Source organism: Aspergillus thermomutatus (genome assembly GCF_002237265.1).
Source record: "Aspergillus thermomutatus strain HMR AF 39 chromosome Unknown NODE_120, whole genome shotgun sequence".
NCBI lineage: Eukaryota > Fungi > Ascomycota > Eurotiomycetes > Eurotiales > Aspergillaceae > Aspergillus > Aspergillus thermomutatus.
Genome location: NW_020798169.1, coordinates 35,402 through 55,845, shown reverse-complemented (window position 1 = coordinate 55,845; position 20,444 = coordinate 35,402). Strand labels below are relative to the sequence as shown.

At 53.2% G+C, this 20,444-nt stretch overlaps 10 protein-coding genes across 10 annotated transcripts; 4 read left to right on the top strand and 6 right to left on the bottom strand.

Annotated features, from left to right (window-relative positions):
* Nucleotides 1-20: 20 nt before the first annotated feature.
* On the top strand, nt 21-1,934 carry CDV56_106027 (regulator of G-protein signaling domain-containing protein; the record flags this gene model as incomplete). Its single annotated transcript, XM_026759646.1, has 5 exons — nt 21-509; nt 577-701; nt 756-881; nt 940-1,023; nt 1,082-1,934. The coding sequence occupies 5 exons, from the start codon at nt 21-23 to the stop codon at nt 1,932-1,934; spliced, it is 1,677 nt and encodes a 558-aa protein (XP_026613660.1).
* A 926-nt stretch (nt 1,935-2,860) lies between these two features.
* On the bottom strand, nt 2,861-4,620 carry CDV56_105837 (uncharacterized protein; the record flags this gene model as incomplete). The annotated part of the gene is made up of 3 exons (XM_026759456.1): nt 2,861-2,948; nt 3,001-4,175; nt 4,234-4,620. 3 exons carry the CDS (start codon nt 4,618-4,620, stop codon nt 2,861-2,863), a joined length of 1,650 nt encoding a protein of 549 aa, XP_026613659.1.
* A 426-nt stretch (nt 4,621-5,046) lies between these two features.
* Nucleotides 5,047-6,797, top strand: CDV56_105687 (uncharacterized protein; the record flags this gene model as incomplete). The annotated part of the gene is made up of 5 exons (XM_026759306.1): nt 5,047-5,134; nt 5,193-5,501; nt 5,554-5,598; nt 5,653-6,008; nt 6,066-6,797. The coding sequence occupies 5 exons, from the start codon at nt 5,047-5,049 to the stop codon at nt 6,795-6,797; spliced, it is 1,530 nt and encodes a 509-aa protein (XP_026613658.1).
* Nucleotides 6,798-7,504: 707 nt separating this feature from the next.
* Nucleotides 7,505-8,562, top strand: CDV56_105548 (uncharacterized protein; the record flags this gene model as incomplete). The annotated part of the gene is made up of 3 exons (XM_026759167.1): nt 7,505-7,568; nt 7,626-8,320; nt 8,371-8,562. The coding sequence occupies 3 exons, from the start codon at nt 7,505-7,507 to the stop codon at nt 8,560-8,562; spliced, it is 951 nt and encodes a 316-aa protein (XP_026613657.1).
* Nucleotides 8,563-8,568: 6 nt separating this feature from the next.
* CDV56_105405 (Zn(II)2Cys6 transcription factor domain-containing protein) lies at nt 8,569-10,473 on the bottom strand (the record flags this gene model as incomplete). Its single annotated transcript, XM_026759024.1, has 4 exons — nt 8,569-8,816; nt 8,883-9,862; nt 9,930-10,305; nt 10,386-10,473. The coding sequence occupies 4 exons, from the start codon at nt 10,471-10,473 to the stop codon at nt 8,569-8,571; spliced, it is 1,692 nt and encodes a 563-aa protein (XP_026613656.1).
* A 472-nt stretch (nt 10,474-10,945) lies between these two features.
* On the top strand, nt 10,946-12,623 carry CDV56_105225 (putative glucokinase; the record flags this gene model as incomplete). The annotated part of the gene is made up of 2 exons (XM_026758844.1): nt 10,946-11,069; nt 11,128-12,623. The coding sequence occupies 2 exons, from the start codon at nt 10,946-10,948 to the stop codon at nt 12,621-12,623; spliced, it is 1,620 nt and encodes a 539-aa protein (XP_026613655.1).
* A 220-nt stretch (nt 12,624-12,843) lies between these two features.
* Nucleotides 12,844-13,176, bottom strand: CDV56_105182 (uncharacterized protein; the record flags this gene model as incomplete). Its single annotated transcript, XM_026758801.1, has 1 exon — nt 12,844-13,176. The coding sequence occupies one exon, from the start codon at nt 13,174-13,176 to the stop codon at nt 12,844-12,846; it is 333 nt and encodes a 110-aa protein (XP_026613654.1).
* A 442-nt stretch (nt 13,177-13,618) lies between these two features.
* Nucleotides 13,619-14,272, bottom strand: CDV56_105097 (uncharacterized protein; the record flags this gene model as incomplete). Its single annotated transcript, XM_026758716.1, has 1 exon — nt 13,619-14,272. One exon carries the CDS (start codon nt 14,270-14,272, stop codon nt 13,619-13,621), a length of 654 nt encoding a protein of 217 aa, XP_026613653.1.
* A 1,558-nt stretch (nt 14,273-15,830) lies between these two features.
* CDV56_104851 (BCS1 and AAA domain-containing protein) lies at nt 15,831-17,411 on the bottom strand (the record flags this gene model as incomplete). The annotated part of the gene is made up of 1 exon (XM_026758470.1): nt 15,831-17,411. The coding sequence occupies one exon, from the start codon at nt 17,409-17,411 to the stop codon at nt 15,831-15,833; it is 1,581 nt and encodes a 526-aa protein (XP_026613652.1).
* Nucleotides 17,412-18,080: 669 nt separating this feature from the next.
* On the bottom strand, nt 18,081-19,552 carry BIK6 (MFS transporter; the record flags this gene model as incomplete). The annotated part of the gene is made up of 5 exons (XM_026758283.1): nt 18,081-18,106; nt 18,167-18,421; nt 18,489-18,606; nt 18,653-19,054; nt 19,112-19,552. 5 exons carry the CDS (start codon nt 19,550-19,552, stop codon nt 18,081-18,083), a joined length of 1,242 nt encoding a protein of 413 aa, XP_026613651.1.
* Nucleotides 19,553-20,444: the final 892 nt, after the last annotated feature.

Sequence of the window (20,444 nt, the reverse complement as noted above, 5' to 3'; positions counted from 1 at the left end):
TTTCAGCCAAACTTGTCATTATGGGGTCGGAACTGGGAGTCACGCCTGACTCCAAGCCGGAGCCTGTATACAGTCCGGTTAGCATCTGGTGGGCCACCTGGGCAGGCGTTTGGACACTCTTCGTCGCCAGTGGCATGGCCTATCTCATCGCTCGTCGGGACACACCTATTCTGCGCATCCGAGGCCTCAGCCTGTCGCTCTCTGCTGTCGTTCTCCTCCATTTATATTACGTCCCTGTCCAATTCGGCACCATGATTGGCCCCATCATGCCTGGAGATGCTCAGTTCTGGATCATGGGCACCTTTCTACCCTGCGGAATCGCTCTCTTTCACGCTTCCAACAGTCGTTTCCTTCACGTTGCAAAGCTCCAGCGGAAATACGTTTATAATGATCGTCGACTCGTCGATTCTCCTCCCAACCACAGGAAAAGCGGCTTGATCGGCCGCTTCCAGCGTCTCGATTATAATACCAGGATCCTTGCTCTAGTTGGCATCGGAATGATTGCTCAGGTTCGACCCTCTTTTTTCTATTGCGAGTGGATATTATATCCTTGGTCAAATCTAAGTGATGCGCTAGATCCTTCTCACTGTCATTATGTGGTTGATTTCGCGCAAGTGGCATCCCACCTGGGGGATTCCAGGCACAGAGGTTCACGGGGCCAAAATGGCCCAGTTATCGGCGATGGGCCGGGGTTGGGAGTGGTACGGAGCACCAGAATCGTCTGATGTAGGTCGAAGGGCTAACACTGTCGCCAGGTGGCCGAGTATCTTCTGGCAACTGTTCTGGGCCTGGATATTCGCTCCCATCCTTCTCTGGAAATCTCGCAATATCCGCGACACCCATGGCTGGCGAGTTCAGACCATCGGCTGTGCCATAGCCAAGTGAGTCAACCGCCGAATCATGTATCCTTGTTTCTGTTCTCATTCACGTCGTGTGCAGTCTCCCCGGTGCCCCCCTGTGGCTCATTTCCATCTATGTCCCTGCTTTTGACAAAGTGAACCAAGTCTGGCTGCCTCCGCAGTGGTAAGTGCTTGAGCATTTCGATCTTCTTCCCAAGCAATATCCCCTGATGCAATCCAAGGATATGTCTTTCGATCCTGGTCATGGAAATCTTCACCGTCTTCCTTCCCTGCTGGGAGGTAATGCGCCAGCAGACGCTCCTCAAGGAGACCCTCGACTGCATCGCCCAGTGGGAGGCAAAGAATAAGACCAACAGCTCCGCAACCAAGTCTCTCGCCTCGACTGCCACTCTGGTCGAATCCATAATGACCGGCGGCAAGTCCACCACCGGCTCCGTCCAGACCAACAGTTCTCGCGACAGTATCCTGACAATGGGCGCTCTCGAGTACGCCCTTGAGCGAGACCCCGCGCCTCTCCAGAGATTCTCTGCGCTCAACGACTTTTCCGGCGAGAACATTGCCTTTTTGACCAGCGTTGCCGAATGGAAAGACTCCTTCCCGCCGTCGATCCGGGATAACACCGCGCCTCGGGACAGCAACACCGAGGACTTGATCCGCGAGCGATTCAACCGCGCTTTGCGCATCTACGCCGAGTTCATCAGCGTCACGCACGCCGAGTTCCCCATCAACATCTCGTCTCACGATCTCAGAAAGCTTCAAGAAGTCTTTGAGCGGCCCGCTTGTATCCTGTACGGCGACGAGCGCGAGGTGGTCGATCCCGCCACCCCCTTTGATTCCTTCAAGCCCCCGGCGTCGCCGACCTTTTCGAACAGCTCGCAAAAGGAGCTTCAAAGCTCGGTGCTCGCCATCCATGACCGCGTGCAATACTGGGGGGACGTCCCCGAGTCCTTCGGTCCGACCGTCTTTGACGATGCGCAGGAGAGCATCAAGTACCTCGTTCTCACCAACACGTGGCCCAAGTTCGTCAAGACCCGCACGGCGTCAATAGACTCGGGCCATACGATGCCTGTCTGACTGACTGGATAAACGTTAATTTTGTTCTTTCTCTCTTTTTTCCTTCTTTTTCCTTTCTTATTTTTTATGTGCCATTTCTAATGCGAGAGATATACCCTATTGATGGATGACAAGGCCCATGTACATATACCAACTGGACTGCGAACGAATACTAAATCAACATAATTATAATAGCCCGTCAGGCTTACATTGTTGAACTGATCTGGTTCCACATAAATGTGTGCAAACTAGGCCACCTTTTGTGGCAGAAGAAACAGCAGCTTCACGTATTCCAGTATCTGTACCTGGGAAGATCGGCAAGGGCCTCCCTCCACTGGCTAGAAGCAGTTAACCTCTACCTTTCAGAAACGAATCTAGACCTACAAACTCTCATTCGGAGTCATTCCCAAATTTGAGGCTGTGATCATCGCTGTGGGTCTTGCGCAGGAATGAACGCTCTTTTTTCTGTCTTTGGGGGCCACAAGGTGCGCTCTTGTGGTTCTCGTCATGGCTATTCCTCCTTACATGACTGTTTGAGCAGACTAGCAGACGAAGCAACAAGAATGGTGAAGCAAAAACATACAACAGCGGGGATTCGCTGGTGGTCACCCACCCAACTACTAACCGGCCGGCGTGTGGCTTAAGTACGGCTGAGCGGACGGGAAGCCCTGTTTTCCACACCCTGTGGTCGTATGTGCTAGTTCCCAAGTAAGAGTGATACATATTGGTTAGGTGTTCAAATGGAGGCGAATGAGCGGATGATTTCTTCAGGATACTTGAGCAACTATTAGAGGTGTAATAAGAACTGAACCTACACTCTTTAAGTTCAGTAAGGGTTGGTTGAGTTTTATGGTTTGGTTATGCAACTCCATATCAACACAATATAGGCTGTTTCCACCTTCATCCCACCCCGGAATTATATATCCTGGGATTCACAGTAGTTGGGCCTATTCAAGCTTGAATTTGAACTGGATGCTCGGAACATCCGAGCTATTTGCCGGCATTGAAAAGGTAACATTCCAGAATTCGAAGTTACTACCAGCTGTTAGAAAAAGCACCTTCACCGGAAGAGAAGATCGTAGCTTACTGGATGATATCGCAGGTCCCGCCCACCAGTCCGCAGAAAGAGATCTCGGGAACAGGGTTGGCAGTCCCTCCAACGACCTCGATGTTCAAGCCGTCGACATCGCCAAACCCTGTGATATCACGCTTGGCTCCGAGCGGGTTTGAAGCGAGGACAAAGGTAAATGTGCTAGAGGCGTTACCGAGAGGATATGTCAGATTCAGCGAGTATGGGGCTACCTCGGCCTCCATCGCGGTTTCTGTCGGATACAGGTTGAAGTAGCCGATCGACTCGTCAGAGCGGATCCACTGCACGACAGAGGGGCTGAAAGACCTCGAGTCCTTTGAGAAGCCACCCACGACGCTCTGTTTGAACGAGTCTGTGCCGATGGTCAGATTCGCCGAGAGCCACGTGCTGATGTTTCGTGGCTCGTAGTCCGCCGGGGGAGCATAAGCATGCCCGCGATATGTGTGCTCACCGGGGAAGCGAGTCAACCTTGACATGGCAGAGTTCGGAACGAGCGTCTTATGGAATCCGGAGAGAACCGCGATGAGGGGTGAAATCTCAAAGTCGTCCGCATGCGCCATGGTCCAGATTGGAGAGGAATACTTCCACACCCGCTCCTTGCCTATCAACGTCCACACCCACAACGACATGATGGAGACGTATTCGTTCATGTCGTAGCCATATGAACGGTCCCATGGTCCCGCAAAGTTTCTCATGTTGGAATTCCATAGCAGGGACTCGTAATCCCAAACCTCCGAGATCACGCGCGCCGCGGTCTGACCGATGGTCGAGTTGGTCTGAGCGAGGTACTTGGCGGCGACGGTGAGCGCGTAGATGGAAACCCCAGCATATGTGGGACCGTTGAACTCGGACAAAGTGTGGTTGCGGTCGAAAAGATTGAGAAACTCACGAGCGTCGCTGTCGCCCGCGGCAGTCATATTGGCGTCGTTGAACTTGTGACCGATCCATGAGGTGACCACACTTCTCATCAACCAGGCGTTTGTATAAGCCGGGTACAGATTGTCGTCATTAACGCCGCCAACACGGTAGCTATCGCCTACTGTGTTGTTGTACAGGCTTTCGAGGATCAGGTGCTGGACGTCCGCGGGCAGCAGACCCCTGAACTCCTCATAGATGACGATCAAGGCGGTACCAATGAAGCCCCTCCAGTTGGGATCCCACGAGTTATAAATCTGTTACCTATGAGAATGGCATTCAGGCCTGCGGGCTCACAGAAGCGGGTTGACTTACTACTGGGGAATATGCCGGACTGCCAACAGTTGGCTGTTCGGGATAGACCGTGTAGTCGCCATACCATAGCGAAGACGTGTTCTTCTCTTGGTCGCCGATGACGTTCTTGAGTATCTTGACCGCTTCGTAGACATCGTCCCCTTGGTTTCGTTGGAGCAGACCAACGGAATACCAGACCGTCGACCGGGTCTCGTGAGGGCCCGCTGCGAGAGGGAAGTAAAAGTAGCGCAGGTAACCGGCCGCTGGATCATAAATGTCATCCATCAGAGTCATCGACTGGTCGAAGAGCGCCTTCACATCCTTCTTCAACTCGACCGAGCGCGCGACGCTGCCGCCCAGCAGGCCGAAGCTGAAGAGCGCCTGAAACCAGTTGGCATTGAATCGCATGTCGAATACACTCAGGTTTTTAGCCGAGTACTTCGTCAGGACGCTGCCCTTGATTTATACATTATCATCCCATCTGACTCTCCCCCAGACTCAATGCAACCTTAAACTCCACAGAACCTATCTGCGGAGTAACTTCGGAGATGCCCCGAACACTGTGATAAGACTACTAATCACCGGCAAAGACCGGTATACCCCGGCATGGGTATCAAGCAACCCATAGTTTATGCTCTCGAGCCATCGATAAGGCTTTCTCCCACGTTTCGACGTTCCCCCGCAACTTCTGGTCGGCTAGCAGGACCGATATCTCTGTATTTATTTGGAATCCATTCCCATGAGGCATGTGCCACGCCTCGGATACAATTTTGCAGCAAGAACCTGCATTGAGCTGGAAGATTACACGAGATTCAAAACGTATATACATCTAAAATGGGCGACATAAGCCCAAAACATCCTACGATGCAGACTAAGGAAGGGTCGGAGATGGATGCAGACGAGCTACGACTGGCTCAGATGGGTATGTGACTGCCATTTGTTTCCGTTATGGGAAGATCGAGCGCTGACCATCGGAAAAGGCCACACTCAGGAGCTCAAGCGCCATTTCAGTATCCTGTCGTTGATCGGTCTCGCGTCCACCACGACGATCTCCTGGACTGGCCTGGGACTAGGGATCGTCACGGAAATCAATGCCGGTGGGCCAAGTGCAATCATATACGGCTTCATCCTCGTGACAATCCTGCAGTCCTTCCTTGGAGCGTCCCTGGCTGAATTCGTGTCCAGCTACCCAACCGAGGGTGGCATGTACCATTGGATTGCTGCCGTTGCACCCAGAAGAATGGGCACTTCTCTGAGTTTCATCACCGGCTGGCTGACTGTCTCTGGTTGTAAGTGTTAAGGCCTCGCGAGATTGAACAACAACAGCACTAATATTGCCAGGGATCTTTACCACGGCGTCGACAAACTTGATCTTTTCCCAAGTGGGTATGTGTTCTTGGTCCGATACATCGAGCTAATCCCAAGCTCACAAGAACATAGTCCAGGCACTCTACGCTCTATATCACCCGGACCTGGTGATCAAAACGTGGCAGACTTTTGTCATCTATCAGATTCTCAACATCCTCACCGCCAGCGTGGTTCTATTTGGGAACAAGGTCATCCCAGCGCTGAACAGATTCTCATTGTTCTACCTCCAGCTCGGCTGGCTGGTGGTTCTAACGGCAGTAGTTGCGTGCGCTCCCACCCACCAAAGCAGCGCGTTTGTCTTCAAGAACTGGATCAACAATACCGGCTGGAGCAGCAACGGCATCTGTTTCATCACTGGCCTGGTCAATCCACTGTACAGTCTGGGTGGACTTGACGGCGTCACACACATCACGGAGGAGATGCCTAACGTGAGTGACCAATTCAAATGTGCAGATGAGCAGAACTAATAGAGAATATCCATATAGCCCTCGCGCAACGCCCCATTGGCAATTGCCATCACCCTGACCATCGCCTTTACCACCGGTCTGACGTATCTTATCGGCCTGATGTTCAGCGTCCAGGACTATGCTGCCTTGTCGAGCACAAACACCGGCTTACCCTTGGCCGAGCTCTTCCGTCAGGTCACGCAGTCGGCCGGCGGGGCATTCGGACTGACCTTTATTCTCTTCGTCGCCCTCGGACCATGTGTCGTCTCCTCGCAACTGTCCACCTCCCGCGTTCTCTGGGCTTTCGCCCGAGACGGCGCCATGCCTTTCTCAGGCGCTTGGGCGCGTGTCAGCAAGCGGTTCGGTATCCCCTTCAACGCCCAGCTGCTCGTTGCCGCAGCCAACGCAGCTCTAGGCTGCCTGTACCTCGGCAGCAGCACGGCGTTCAACAGCATGCTGGGTGCGGCTGTCACCATCAACAACATCGCATATCTGATCCCCATCGCCACGAACATGCTCACCGGCCGAGCCAACATGCACAGGGGAGACTTCCACCTGGGTAAATGGGGCTGGGTCGTCAACGGCGTGACCGTGGCGTGGCTGCTTTTTGCTATCGTTTTCTTCAGTTTCCCATACACCATGCCCGTTACTGCTCAAAACATGAATTACACCTGTGTTGTAGTTGGTGGGTTGATCGTCTTGATCCTGGGGTGGTGGTTTGTCGGCAGCGGCCAGTATAAGGAGAAGATTGCCCGTGCAAAGGAGGAGTAGCTACTACCTGATTTTACTGTTAGGCCTGTTGAAGCTTTGCACATATTATGTACAGTTGTATTCCACTGGCTAGTTGAGCTCAAGTCTATCAAATTCAACTCCTTTGACTCCGACTCGTTTACCCAGCCTATTTGGGAAACCACCTACTGATCTTAAAACCGCAGGATGTCGGTCAGGCCCGTGGCGACGAGTATTCATAATGATTAACTTAACGATTGTCAATAGTCAATTATTGATAGGCATTTCCTGTGGAATGTGCCAAGCTTCTCCAGATCCCACCGCAATGGCACGCAGCCATGCATAGCAGAAGCGGGGTCTGCTGAGTCCAGTCGGTACTAGGTCGCTATCCGTGATGGAAAATCAATTATCAATCCTATCCTATTATTGCTGATGGACATGTGCTCGCCGGATTTACCGGATACCGGTCTTTGCCGGTCCTAATGGTTGACGGTAGGATAAAGAGGGTGATCACCGAGCATGGGACTATCATCACCAGGATGGGATAGAGTGGTCATGCGTTCATAAGGTTATTATAATGTCTGAGAGCTACTGTGAGGAGACGTTGGAGCATTTCGAATTGTTCAATAGGTACATTCTGACGACGCGAGGCAATTTTATGATTGTCACAAGCTAGGGTATCTTTGAAGCTAATTGAGGTCTATTAAGAATCATTGTCTACCGTGTCTTGTCCTGGACCAACTGCTGTGATGCGTCTGATCATTCAAGAGCGCCCGGAGCTGGCAGCGCAGTACATTGCTGCTTACATCGCGAGTACGTCTCACTCTCACACGCCTCAACGGCCTATCTGGAGTACGCTAAACGCCACAGAACGCATCGACGCCTTCAAGCCAACGGCGGAACGACCGTTCGTCCTGGGATTGCCCACAGGCAGCAGTCCCCTGCCCATCTACCGCGCGTTGATCGCAGCACACAACACGGGCGCGATCTCATTCCGTCATGTCGTGACGTTCAACATGGACGAGTACGTCGGTCTGCCACGGGACCACCCAGAATCATACCACTCGTTCATGCACGCGAATTTCTTCCGCCATGTCGACATCGAGCCGGGCAACGTCAACATCCTCGACGGCAACGCCGCGAGCCTCGCCGAGGAGTGTCTGGCGTACGAGGCCAAGATCAAGGCGCTCGGCGGCATTGAGCTATTCCTCGGCGGGGTGGGCAGCGACGGGCACATTGCGTTCAACGAGCCTGGGTCCAGCCTGGCGAGCCGCACCAGGATCAAGTCTCTCGCTTACGAGACCATTATTGCCAATGCGCGGTTCTTCGCGGGGGATATGAACGCGGTGCCGCGAATGGCGCTGACGGTGGGTGTGCAGACGATTATGGAGGCGAGGGAGGTGGTCATTGTGGCTACGGGAGCGGCCAAGGCGCTTGCCGTCCAGCAGGCGGTTGAGGGTGGCGTGAGTCACCTTTGCACTCTGTCCTGTCTGCAGCTGCATCCCTGCAGCATGGTGGTGGTGGACGAGGATGCCACGCTGGAGCTGAAGGTGAAGACCGTTAGAGTGAGTGATGCCCTTGTATGTGGAAGGACCGAGAATGACATCGGATGAAGTATTTCAAGGGCGTGGAGCAGACTATCCTACAGAAAGGTCTGAGCGATCAGACGCCCACGACCCCCATTGAGGCTCCATCAGGCTCAAAACCATGGAGAGAGCCGCAGGAAGGCGAATTAACCCCAGATAGCATGTCCTCGCGCATTGAGAGCCCGAACCGATCAGCCACAATCCAGTTCGCGCGCGCATGAAGAAAGCTACGCCATCCAGTCCGAGTACATCAAGTACTGCAGGCTGGATTGGTCGAAGATCTGCCATGACTGATCCAGAGGGGGGTTCATTGCGGGGTCCGCGTTCTCGAATGCATTCTGCAGGTCTGCAGAGCCGGGAGTGTGGATGTTGGCCAGACTGCCTTCCAGCCGGGCGACAAGTTTGTCGCAGAGACCTGGGTGCGGTCCCGTCAGCTGCTTGAGCATTTGCAGGTGGACTCGTATGTTGTTGAGATCTGTCTCCGTTAGCCACGATATTGCACAAATAAAAGATAGAAAAAGATAGAAAAAATCTACCCTACCCTCTGGATCACCGGCACCCCCTTCAATGCCCTGTATGACAATAAGCGCCGCCCAGGTAATCATCACCTGGTCCCAGTTCGACCAGATAGAGTCATCGTGCGAATGCAGCTTCAGCGTCGCTCGCGCCGAGAGCAGCAGTTCGTGCTGGTCCTTGGGCGTGATGTTGTTGGACCACAGATCACAGCCCCGGGCCGGATGATATATGGACAGAACAACCAACCGATGCAGTACATACTGGCGGAACACAAGCTTGACATCCTCCTCCGAGCCCTCGGAGTTTTGAGTGAATTCGACAAGCCATTCGTCAAGCTGCCTCGCCCAGTCCCTGATCACCGCTGCGTCGACGGCCGTAAAATTACTCGTGAGGCCCCCACCAGCCGTGGGGATGGGGATAGGCAGCTGACCGGTGAAGTAGGACCAGATCGTCGGCAGCCCCCTGCCGGTGAAATGCGTTAGACCTGTGTGCATCATCCGCGACAGTCGGTAGAGCTGGTCCCGGTTCGACGTCTGCAGGCCCGGCAGGGGGGCCTCGATCGGTATGACTGGACAGGACAAGTGGAGGGAGGCATGCTCGAGATCGATGATCTGCACGCCGCTGAACAGCTTGCGCCACTCGCGTGATGTGTCGTCAATGTGTGCCGGGCAGTGTTCCAGGATCAGGCGATAGGCGATGGAGATCCAGATCCCTGTTTCACGGACGATAGCCTCCGTCAGGAGCCCCGCCAGCACAATCGCCAGGACGGTCTGGAAGGCCCACTCCTCTGTGTCCTCGGGTGTGGCGCCTACCTCGCTGCCGGGGATGCTGAGTTGCGCGATCGCGTTGCAGACGACGGTGAAGTAGTGCGGCGCGAGCTCTGCGACGTCCCGCGGGCCTCGGACACTCGAGCAGAACAGAATCGAGGCCACGAGGATGGGCTGCGGCGCGGAGAAAGTCTGCTTGCGGGGCATGAAATGCAGTCCTGGCATGCGGTCATGGAATCTTTTTTTTTTCACAGAGTTCAGGTAAGTTAAGACGTCTTGGACACGAGATCATCTCCTCCACTTACGACAGCCAAAGCTCCTTGACGGTGCTCTTACGCCAGATACTTGCTGGAACAGAACTAGGAGCGGTCCTCCGGAGCACTACGACTGCGTCCCACAAGGCGCCTAAGCTGCTGAAGTCCGGCGACAGATCTTCATCAGCAGGTGCGCCATGCGAGCCGCCGAATGCGTCAGAGAGACCAAGTCTTTCTTCAATAATCTGGAGCCTACGGAGGACATCGCCCTTGAAATCATCCTCCTGCGGACCAAGCAGCACACTATTCGGAAGCGTCGCGGCATTTGCCCGTGGCACGAAGATACAAGGAAGACCGGCACGGCGGCAACGACGACACACATCGTTGTCTTCGACGACACATTTCATCTTCTGGCGTCGGCAGTTTACTATGCATCTCGTTACACTATGAACTTCCGCATCCTGGCCTTGGCCGTTGAGGGGGAGGAAAGCAGATGAGGGTACTGACTGCACGCCTTCCGGGCCTTCTGCTCCAGGGCATACTCAGCTCGTGGGCCCCGGTGGCCACCAGAGGATTCGAGATGTGGTCTTTGCATGGCAGACCTTGTCGTCACTTGTCAGGCTTTACAACTCTGCGTATGGTATGAGAATGAGAACCGGCAAAGTGCGGGGGTTTGTCGGGGATTCGGATATCCACCGGTTTTATTCCGACTTTTGCCTGTGGGGCACAAAAGCAGTGATTAAGCGAATATCGGAGGACGAGGAGATAGATAACATCTGTTGGAGTGGGGTTGCAATTGCATGAATTACGATCGACAGTGTAGAGAGAAATTATCCAGATGCACTCCGGTCATCTCCGGCGATTCTGTCCGTCAAGGTCAGGATTGCCGTACCCACACAGCCATAACATAACACTCTGTCGCGTTCACATACACGGTCAGCCGAGATGAAGGATGATCCAGTATCTAGCTGGCGCCATGATTATTATCGTCGGACCATCTCGTCATGTGAACCTCGTGGATAGTCGCGGATTCGCTTTTACTACAGCCACTGTTCCCGTTGTAGGCCATGGCCCAAGCCATCGATGAGCAGCAACTTAACCTGCTAGCTCAAGCCGAGCAGATTGCTCTTGAATTCGACCTTAGTCCTGAGCATGTCAGGCGAGTGACGAGGCATTTTGTCCGCCAGATGAGTGAGAGAGAGAACAACTCCAAGAAACTCCCGCTGTACCTGATACTGACAGGATTCAGAGGATGGCCTTGCGAATGATCGTGCCTGGCAGTTACCCGCCTACGTGAGAAGCATACCCACCGGCAAGGAGAAGGGCCAGTTCCTCGCCGTTGATCTCGGCGGCAGCAATTGCAGGATATGCCTTGTCGACCTGCACGGCGATTCTACCTTTACCATGACCCAAAGCAAGCACAGCGTCCCGCCGGGTGTCATGGTCAACCGCAGCTATCGCCCTCTCTTTGAGTTTCTTGCGCACAGGATCGCGGATTTCCTCCATGCGCATCTAGATCCTGGCCATCGGAGCACTGAAGATGCCGGCCAGCAGCAGCCTTACAGGCTGGGTTTCACGTTCAGCTTCACCTGCGAGCAGACATCTCTCGCAGGTGGACGTCTCATGCAGTGGGACAAAGGCTGGGACATCCCCGATGCTGTTGGTCGAGATCCCTGCATCATGTTACAAGAGGCCATCGATAAGCTGGGGCTGCCGGTCATGGTAACCGTCCTCGCGAACGACAGTGTCGGCACGCTCCTGACAAGAGCATACTGCTCAGGCCAGAAGTCCTCGACCCTCGGGGCAGTCATTTTTGGGACCGGGACGAATGCCGCATACGTTGAGAAGTTGGCTAATGTGCGACGACTACGTGTCAAGGCGAGAGCGGACGACGACATCATGGTGATCAACACGGAATGGGGCTGTCTCGATGACAAGATGGAAGTCTTGCCGCGGACATCAATCGATGAAGTGCTCGATGCAGCATCGGTCAATCCCGGTTCGCAGATGTTGGAGAAGAGGGTCTCGGGGCTGTACCTTGGGGAGCTGCTCCGGATGGCGGTTGTACAACTGCTGCAGGCAGACGTTTTTGACATGAAGGTCGACCAGAACTCCAGGGTCTTCCAGCGAGGCGGTATCGATAGCTCCTTTCTGTCCGAGCTGGCCATGCTGGACCCTGAAGATATCAACAGCGCCATCAAGTTCATCCAAGACACATTATCGGCGGAAAACGTCAGCAAAGTCGACGTTCAGGCCACGACACTGCTGGCCAGGTCCATTGCCCGACGAGCAGCACGTCTAGCAGGCGCATCACTAGCAGCCATCATCATCCAAAGCCGGCGACTCGATATGTCCTATAAGTGCCTGGAACAGACCACCTCCAATGCGTCCACCGGCAGTATCGAACGCTTCCAGCACCTTGTGACTCTTCTCTGGCGCCGAATTTTGGTCTTTATTGGAATGAGCTCGTCAGCCAGTAAACCCTCGGCCCAGATGCCACCGAAAGAGTCACCCGAGACGGGTCTGGTCGACGACATCATCGACATCGGAGCGGACGGCTCACTGATCGAATTCTACCCGGCGTTCGAAACTGAGATGCGTGGCGCAATGCGGGATGTACCGGAAATCGGGCAGGCTGGTGAGCGAAGAATCCGGATAGGTCTTGCAAAGGATGGGTCTGGTGTGGGTGCTGCCCTGATGGCACAGGCAGCAAGACAAAGCGAATTAAAAAAGTCGCCAGAATAAACTGGCTATATTCCAGAAGCAATACTAAGCGTATAAGTAGTCGGAAAAATTACACTGTGGCTAGATTACATCAATCATGTACAGGCGCTCTTTTTGAGGATATGGAGCCGAGACCTTGTTGTTGTGAAACACCGCCATGGTGGGACGAATTACCAAGTATATGCAAGAACTACAGGGCAGCTAGCACTGCTTGCCTGATGCCTGAATTATTATTAAAAGGCTAGAGTTCCATGACGACTTGATCAACGTTGACAACCCTAAGCCTGTGGAGTCCACGGCCAAAAGCAAAAGGGACATCGGGATCGGTATTCTGGTGCACAATGTTGCTCTGAAACGTTGTCCCTTTTGGCCAGGAGGTGGAGCGCTCAACGATATCCCGGAAACCCAACAGCTCGTGGTCGACGCTGTCGCGATGTTGCCCTTGCAGGAAGACCATCAAGTCGAGCGGGGACCACGTGGGATTCAACTTGACGCGGACAGGAATGGTATTGAGACACAGCCCAACCGCGTTCAATGTATGCTGGCTGCGGCCGTTTGAGGTCTGTGCGGACATGACATCTTCTGTTCAAGTCAGTTGCGCGAGGACCACGCTGCCTTGATGAGAGTGGCGGTCGTGAGTCCGTGTAGGACGTTGTACGGTGGGGAAACTCGTTAACTTGCGCATCCCCTTTTGGCAGATGGAGTATATTCGGGACGAGGGGCTGCAGAAGTACTGGGATAGCTGATCCCCGCCGTACAAGGCGAGGATGCGAGCAAATACAAACGCAACCAGGATTCACATGCGGTTGAGAACGTGCGGTGGCGGTTTGATTATTACGAGCGGCGGCCGGGGACGGGCACGAGGACCAACGCTGGTCGGGTGGATATTGAATTTTCTGATACGAATACCCACCATCGAGGAGCGGAGGATTGCCGACGATCTGATCATCCAGGCGGAGACCTACACACCGGCATGGTTTTAATGCTATTTGGCCTGATCCACAGGCACTACCCTCTCAGCTGTCGGAATGTCCTTTCTTCGCTGTAGACGTAGGCGAAGTCAACACTTTCTTCAACGACATCACCGCATGACCCAGAACATAAATCCCCAAGCTTGAAAAGTTCAACCACACCAGTCCGACAAAATAAACCAACACTCGCGGCGGAATCATCTTGAACATCTCCGTCGGGTCAAACCCGGCTGTTTCCCTGAACTTGTCGACCTCTGTAGAGACAGCAGTTGTGCTTCCGTCAATGGGCGCAGTTTCATGCACACCGTCCGTAAACGCATCATTATATATTGCTGTAGCCATAACACCCCCGAAGATCGTAATGAAGAACAACAACACCCCCTGGTTGAGCAACTCATATAGCCATGTGCAGCACAGCGAGAATAGGACGAGCGCACCCCGTCGAGACCCGTAGTCAGCAGACGCAATCAATTGAGCGATGGTGACGTCTTGACTAGAAGATGGGCTCCAGACGACAAGGAGACGGCAGATGAGGAAGGTGAACATAGTGGTGGAAGCGACGATCCCGAGGTAAGTGCTGTTGTTATTGAGGACGTCAAGGGCGGTAAAACTGAGCGCGGTGAAAGTCCATGAGACAAGGAGCCCGGCGGCAATGCCTTTGTAAAGGCCAGTACTGACATGAGTGAGTCCGAGAGCCATGTTGACGTTGCCTTGAGTTGGTGAATGGACAGGTTTCAAGATTTTCCAGGCGTCCAATTTTTCATACCAAAGTCACCTGATCCTGTGGAACCACTATTAATAACTTTTAGAACTTCAACAGTCCCTTTGACATTCCCCTAAACTGACAAAATGAGTCAGGTAGTGGCTCTAAGCCAGCCTAAATAAGGCCGACGCGATGTAACCATAACAATAGCCGAATGCAGTAATTGGTTCGGTTTCTCCCGCGTGGAGATGGATGCCTTGATGCCTGCATCAGATGTCTCAGGTCGGTTTAAATCAAGCTCTGATCAACATCAGCTCACGGCCTAAATAAACCCTAGCCCTGCCTCCTGAATGATGAAATTCATATTCATCTCCAGGAATTGAAAAATGGCACTCTCAACGCCCTGCAACCTCATTTCCAACCCGTCTTTCGAGTCAGGCAACCTATTCCCATGGTTCCCGTCTGCCCTAAACGTGGCCAAGATAAGCAATGCAACCGAAGCATATGATGGGGATTACTACCTGTATGTCCTCATCCCTAATTGCCAGTGTCATAGCTGACCCGAGTGGTGACTTACAAACCGCCATTGGAAATCGGGGCAACACAATCTCCCAGCCCTTGAGAAACCTCGATCCCAGTATCGACTACACCTTCAGCATGCAAGTGCAAGCGGCATCTCCCGGCGCGAACTACTGCTCTTTCTATGTGTACATGGCCAAGAACTCAACCACTGGTTTCGTTGCAACAGATATACTGTCCAGCTTTGGCGAGTGGACGTCTATCACCGGGCATTATCGGCCGAGGCTGTCAAAGGAGTATCTAAATATTGTGGCTAGTTGTACCTTTTCCGGATCTTCTTACCTAGGGAGGGTGTTTATTGATGAGGTGGTGCTTGCTCCCTCAAACTGTGAGGACGATACGCAGTGATATATTTTGGAGATATGACTACGCAATTGAACAGTGTGGCCGTCACGATATTCATGAACGCAATTCGAAGCGGACAAATGATAAATCAATGGAAATAGAAATCTCATATGTCTCTATGGCTCAGTCGAAGTAGATTCGATATGTTGACGACTTGAAATGATCACAGGATCAACACACATGACCTATTATCTAGGACATTCCACAACAGGTACTGATGGTGGGCGTAGTGATGCAGAACCTGCGCTGCTGAGCATGGCGACGTTCTATCAACACGCAGATATTGTCGCACCTCTTATTCAGAAGGTGCCAATGCAGTATTAAGTGTGCTACATACGGTGCACCACTGCTAGCAGCACTTGAAGGATACCCGCTTTTCTGCTTCAGGTGTTTGGGGGGTTGGGAAGGTTATCAGAGCTGCCCGTCATGGTTAAACATACTCACACATGCGTTTTATCTAACCTTTTTCATTGATCATCTGGCTGTGGTAAATGTGTCGTGCATACATATATCCCATATTACCGTTTGCTAGTAAAATTACTGGACTGACGCATAAAGTCCTTGCTCAATTTTCCATTTATACAGGCTAACGATACCGCAAACAACGACGGGGATAACTCTCAGACGACATCAAGGAGACGGCTCTTTATCTGGATCCTCATTCTCCTCCTCAGACTCATCCTCATCTTCAGTCGGCTCACTCGCTCCAGCTTCAGGTTCTTTATCACCAGGCTCATGCTCTCCAGATGCCTTCTCCGCCAGCGACGTCTCAATCCATGTTTCAACGCCGGCTACGGCATCCTGTGGTGAATCCCGATACCGCAGCAGATATCCCTGAACTTCAGCAGGAGAAAAGGTGCAAGGCGGAATCTTCCCGGCAAATGATTTGGCGAGTTCGTGGAGGTCAATCGCTCCAGACCCTTCTTTCGTCGATCGGTCACCCAGAGCATCATGGAGGCTCCCCTGTGTCGACTTTTCCGTAACCGAGGCAATCTGTGCACCACCCACCTCAGCGTCGGACGTATAGACCTGGAAAATATTCCGAAACATGGCCGCACAGAGCTCTCGACTGGCGAGCCGAAACTCAAGCCGGTAGTCTACCCGTCCAGGTCGAATGAGCGCTGGATCGAGGTGTTCATGGTGATTGGTCGTCATGATCAGCACCCGGCCCTCCTGAGCCGCGACGCCATCAATGATGTTCAGTAACGACGAGAGAGAGATCCCGTTCTTCCCCTTCCGGCGCGGTGCATCTGGCTTGCGGCGCCCAGTCACTTCATTAGCGTCGATATCTTCCAACAGCACCAGACATCGCCTCGGAAGCGTAAGAAACAGCTGCGTCAAGTTGTCTTCTGTGAGCTGCTGCGAGTTCAGGTTGATCATGTACACATTCAAGCCAAGGAACCCTGCCGCGGCGAAGGCGAGACTGGATTTCCCGGTGCCCGGGGGGCCATAGAACAGATATCCCCGTCGATAGGGAATGCCCCGGTCGCTGTACCAGCGCATCGTACTGGGGTGCAGATAGTGCTGTATGTCTTCCAGGAAGGCCTGCTTGACAGCTTCGTCCAGAATGACTGTCGACAATGGTCGCGCGGGGCGGGAAGTCGACCGCTTCCAGGCCAGCTCGCCGTCGAATATCTGCTTGACGCCGCGGTAGATGACTGTCCTTCCCTTTTCCTTTTGCGAAAAGGCCACCCGCGCATCCTGCATCAACTCTTTCAGGATGGATGGATCGCGCCCAAAGCAGGAGATGCGTAGCTTCTCCGTCCGCATGTACACCGTTTGCCTATGTTCCTCCACCTCCCGGGTGAGCGCGAGATACCGACCCCGGTACCGGAACCAGTGTGTTCCTGCTGAGGGAGCCCAGAGCAATGGACGGGTATTCGCCAGTGAGGCCTTGTACTCCGCGTCGGCTTGGACCTCAAGTTCGTCCTCCTCCGGCCCATCGTTGTCCTTGTTGTCTTCACCGAAGAAGCCCCCCTGACCGCTCGTAAGCGATGTTATCGCCATCAAGCGGTTCTTGTCCGCGTCAAACTTCTGCTTCATGAGCCAGTAGAGGAGGTAATTGTAGGCCTCATCGTAGGAATGAACTTCGATGCTGGAGCAGAGCAGATGCAGCGGGAGTTCGCCATATTCGTCCAGGAGTCTCTTGGCTACCCAAGATCCCACGGCAAGGGAGGAGAGATAGACGACCTTTTCGATAGTCCCGTTCATGATGATAAGATGGTGTTATTGACATGAAAGCTGATCTTACTCCTCCTTAAGTATGTTTTGGCAGTGCGGCCTAAGGCTCGTATCACAGCCTGACGCTGGAGTTCTAGGCAGTATGACAGAGGTGGCTGCCTAAGCGCAGATCCTGGCCTTGTCTCACTTGTGGATATTATTGCAGCTAATCAAAAGTTAAAGGCCTTCAGCCTCATGACCTCATCCTTCTAAGGCCCTTTTTTGGGGGCGCAGTGGCGTACCCTAGCCCCTTGACTCCATGTTCGAGACCCGCCTGGCTTCAACTCTATAGCTTCCTAGAGGAGACCAATCACACTCATATAGAATACAAACGCAGATACAGTCATGTGATGGTGCCTATACATTCACACCACTTTGATTCTCTTGAACTCTGCTGGTATGGATCTGTTTAGCGTTGTGCTTATATTCATGAGATTAGCAAGCTATTACATTACAATCCGCTAATCCAAACCCTCAGATAGCCTTTAAAACTTAGCATTTCTTCACTCTGTACCCAGACATGACCGAAACGAACACTCATGCCCTTACTCACCGTTCTCGGTAGATCTATCATGCGTGCCGATATATATCTCGCCCGGTCGTGTCTACAAATGAATATATGCGACCAGGTCACCATGGAACCACACCTAAACCGTATGTTTACTCCATTCCCGGAGAGGATGTCCCTGCATAGGATGGCTTAGAGTCTTGGTCAGTGGGAAGGGGGAGTGAAGAGATTGACTGACATCCGAAGACGAAGAGACCGGCCGCGAAGGCGATGCCGCCAAGCATCATCGGTGGGAGTCGGGCTTCCGGGACAGCCCGGTTGTTGTTGGCTCGGAATTGATTGAAGTAGTATCTGTTGTTGAGGATGTTGACTCCTGCTGCGAAGAAGATACCCACGAGCAGGGCGATGAAGGGTAAGCTGGAGACGACCGGACCCCAGCCACGAATATCATGGTATTCGATTGAAAAGCTTTCCAGATTGGCGTAGAGGATCCCTGGTGAAGAGAGCGGAGAATGTTAATTGTTCTGGACAAGCTACTGTTCTTGCAGAATGCTACTTACCATACACAAAAGACGCGTAGATACTCATGAGCAGACAGATAGGCGTTCCGAGCATCTGGAATGGACGGATGAGATATTTCTGCGACAGCTCCGCAGGCGACACATCCCACTCCTCATGCTGCCATTGTTAGAGCCCCCGTCGCCTGAAAGGGTAGCAGTCTCACCTTAGAGTGTAATGCCCAGTTTTTACCTTCTACTCGCAATCGACGGGCTTTGTGCGACAAGAGGACAGGCGCGTAGCTTTCATCCAGGAGGAGGACATCCAACACGACTTGCGCCATCATTACAATCCCCGTCAGGTACTCGGTCCAGCGCCAGCGCAGATAGCTCGACGCCAGGGCGCTTCCGATAATCGGGGCGAGTGTTGGTCCGCCTACGAGGGTGATGGCGTAGCCAACAACGGCAATGCCACGTTGTTGAGGAGGCCAAATATCGGCCAGGACGCCCCCAGTATTGGTGACCGGAGCACTCCCGAAGAGACCGGCGAAAAGGCGCGTGATCAGAATGGTTTGGATATCTTTCGCTGCGGCTGTGCCGAAGGAGAAGATGGCGGCAATGAAATATGGCTGATACCGCAGTCAGCATCATCCGTATTAACCTTGTCTCAAGGATTCCTCGCTCACCACTATGACTACCCATTTCCGTCCGTAAACCTCGCTCAGGGGCGCCCAGACCAAAGGACCTAATCCAAACCCAAACACCATCAAACTAACACCGGACGCTGCCACCTCCGAGGAGACGTTAAAGTCCGTGGCGATTTGCCAAAGCCCTGCTGAATAGACCGCTGACGCGAACGTAATCCAGCAGGTCGTTAGTCCATACAAAAACGTTGTGACGACCTTCTTCCGGAATGGCCAATTCAGTGGATGGTACGGATCGTCGGGGCCATCGAAATCAACCAACACGGTGGGCGGCGTCGCATCGTAGAGAAGCGGATGGGCCAGCCGCTTGCCCCCCTGCGGTGACTGGCTTTCATGTCCACTTTGGGTCTTCGGCGGCAATGCGTCGTCGCCGCTTGTGCTGCCAGATGCTGATGGCGGCTGATCTGGTGGTGATTTTGACATGGCGGGATGTTCAGTTTCGGTCCAGCCTGGATGGAGAATGAACGGGGGTTAGAGGTCGGGTTTGAGTGTGTTCCGGCAGGTGATTTATATATGTACTCCATAAAGACGAGAAAAAACCTAGGGAGTGAAGTGGCGATGCAGTGTTTCCCTCTTACTGCTCTATCCGGACCGTCTCGGCCGTTGGCAAAGCCGACACAGTGCATCGCACGGCCTTCGGAGAATCAGAGATGGGAGACTCAGGATCCTCAGTAGGGAAAAGGAGAGAAAAGAAAAAGGAATTTCTCGGAGTTGGCGTATAAGCTTATGCGCATTCCGGCTTCCGGTGTCGCGACGCCGATGGACCGATGGAACCCTGCGATACATCTACTCCCTTAAATCAACGACATGTGTACACGTACCCATGAAATGCCATCTCGCGGATCCGTTGTGGCATGCTCTTCCCCTTTTCTAGCATTCATGCGTCGAATTCTCCTTGGTTGGGAGGTTTCCTCGATCCTCTGCAGCCCTGTTCTGGGGCTCGGTAGCATTTACAGGTAGTAAGACGTGAACCATCCCCGGACAAAGACGGATGAAGGAAAACCGACTTTAAGGCCACAGATTCCACCTTTACTGCTGTTGCGCGCATATCCCGGCCTGAGACTGTGGACAGCCACGCATCTGGTCTGGACATACTACCGAATCACGGGCCAACTAATCTGGAAGAGGATTAAGCGACATGAGAAATACGGAAGTGTCGTACGACTAGCCCGAAACCATCTCTCCTCCACCACAGAGACAGCGTGGAAGACCATGTACGGGCTGCGAGCGGTGGAAATGGAGAAGAATTGTCAGGCCGGTTTCAGTAGACTTCCTATCAAGGTGCGGCAGCTATGATGAGAAAACTTGAAGTGAA